Source organism: Stereum hirsutum (assembly GCF_000264905.1).
Source record: "Stereum hirsutum FP-91666 SS1 unplaced genomic scaffold STEHIscaffold_35, whole genome shotgun sequence".
Taxonomy (NCBI): Eukaryota; Fungi; Basidiomycota; class Agaricomycetes; order Russulales; family Stereaceae; genus Stereum; species Stereum hirsutum.
In genome coordinates, this window is record NW_006763165.1 from 17,643 (window position 1) to 19,266 (window position 1,624).

General features: G+C 53.6%; 1 protein-coding gene across 1 annotated transcript in view; it reads right to left on the minus strand.

The window, feature by feature from the left end:
- Nucleotides 1-1,624, minus strand: part of STEHIDRAFT_116806 (uncharacterized protein) — a gene marked incomplete at both ends in the record, with an annotated part of 4,753 nt that overhangs the window by 719 nt on the left and 2,410 nt on the right. Inside the window, 8 exons of the mRNA XM_007311752.1 lie at nt 109-263; nt 426-497; nt 558-618; nt 666-778; nt 805-855; nt 932-988; nt 1,126-1,398; nt 1,461-1,532. Coding sequence (XP_007311814.1) covers nt 109-263; nt 426-497; nt 558-618; nt 666-778; nt 805-855; nt 932-988; nt 1,126-1,398; nt 1,461-1,532 — 854 coding nt within the window. The remainder of the gene's footprint in view (nt 1-108; nt 264-425; nt 498-557; nt 619-665; nt 779-804; nt 856-931; nt 989-1,125; nt 1,399-1,460; nt 1,533-1,624) is intronic.

Consider the following 1,624-nt stretch of genomic DNA (forward strand, 5'->3'; position numbering starts at 1 on the left):
GCCGTCGATGAAGAGCCTTGCACGACTGCCGTCGATGAAGAGCCTTGCACGACTGCCGTCGATGAAGAGCCTTGCACGAATTCCTCATGGTCAGAGATGGGCACATACGGATTCGCGGGACTACCCTGTGCTCGAGAGGGACCCTTCCCCTTGTCAAGTTGCCTACGCTTAACACTTGGCCCTTCCTGTCTCACATCTCGTGCGAGCTCGCTCTGACTGTCAGAGTCAGATATCTCGATGACATCGATGTCAGAGGTATCCCACTAATGGGGCACACAACCGTCAGAGGTGCTTGTGTTTCACTAAGAGTTCTGAGTACATACGCTGCGCTGCACCTGTTTGCCTTTCCCTTTGTCCCGCTGGACCTGGCCGGGGCCCCTTGTGAGAAACAGGACGGGTATGCAGACAGCAATGACAACACGTACCGTTTGCTTAGCGTAAGGACCGTCAGAGTCAGATATCTCGATAACATCGATGTCAGATGTATCCGGCATGCGCTAATGGGGCACACAACCATCAGAGGTGCTTGTGTTTTACGAAGAGTTGTGAGTACACACGCGGCGTTTCACTTCTTTCCCTTTACCTTTACCTTTGCCCCGCTGGTCCTGGCCGGAGACCCTTGTGAGAAACATGACGGGTATGCCAATAACAATGACAACACGTACCCTTTGCTTAGCGTCTCGGGCAGGGTCGTGAAAACCATCGTAGATTTCGATGATATCGCTGTCAGAATCGTCTTGACGGGGCTATTGGTCCTCATAAGCATCAGGTAGCTTGGCTTTGGGATGAAGTATGGTCACTCACACGTTTAGTGGACGATTTGGGGGTAGCCTTCATGACTACATTCTTGCTGTTCTATGTGAGGAACACAGCGAGAATGATGAATGGTAGATGGGATGTAACACTCATGCAACAACAGAACGTGACGAACCTTCTTGGGGTCGGCCGAGCTCTGGGTAGTGTGTGTGTTGAAATCGGTGCGCATTCCCTGCACCAAGGACCACGGATGAGATGTGAGTTTACTGCGCATGTGAGGTCAAATTATCTTACCAGCGCTTGCTGCGGGGGCGAATACCATGGAAGTAAGCATGACCACATCGTGGTGCGAGGGTGAAACAGACGTACCCTGGGTGTGGCTTTTTTCGCGTGCTTGGTACTCTTGTCAGTACGATGACGGGACACCTTCTTCGCGGCTCTGTCGACGGCATGAACAGGCTCCTGCTTAATGGCTCTGTCGACGGCGTGGATGGGTTCCTGCTTGATGACCCTGTCGACGGCGTGGATGGGTTCCTGCTTGATGACCCTGTCAAGAGTGTCCACGGGTTCCTGCTTGATAGTCCTATCGACGATGGGAGTGGGAGGTTTCGTGGCGCGTTTGCGCTTGGGCGTGGCAGGGTTCTAGGGTGAGGAGAGCGTCAGAGGCCTCAGTGACATGGGGAAGAAAAAGTCCATTCTCTTACGTCGGGCGCGTCCCGGGCATCGCGTTCTCTGATTTTCTCGATCGAGTCCAACTGCTCGGCGGGAATTGACGGCTGGTCCAGGATCAAGTTGAAGCGCGATCTGGTTGGACACCTGAAGCACTGGTTGCGATGTGCTCGGTAAGGTCACTGAAGGAAGATTGGAG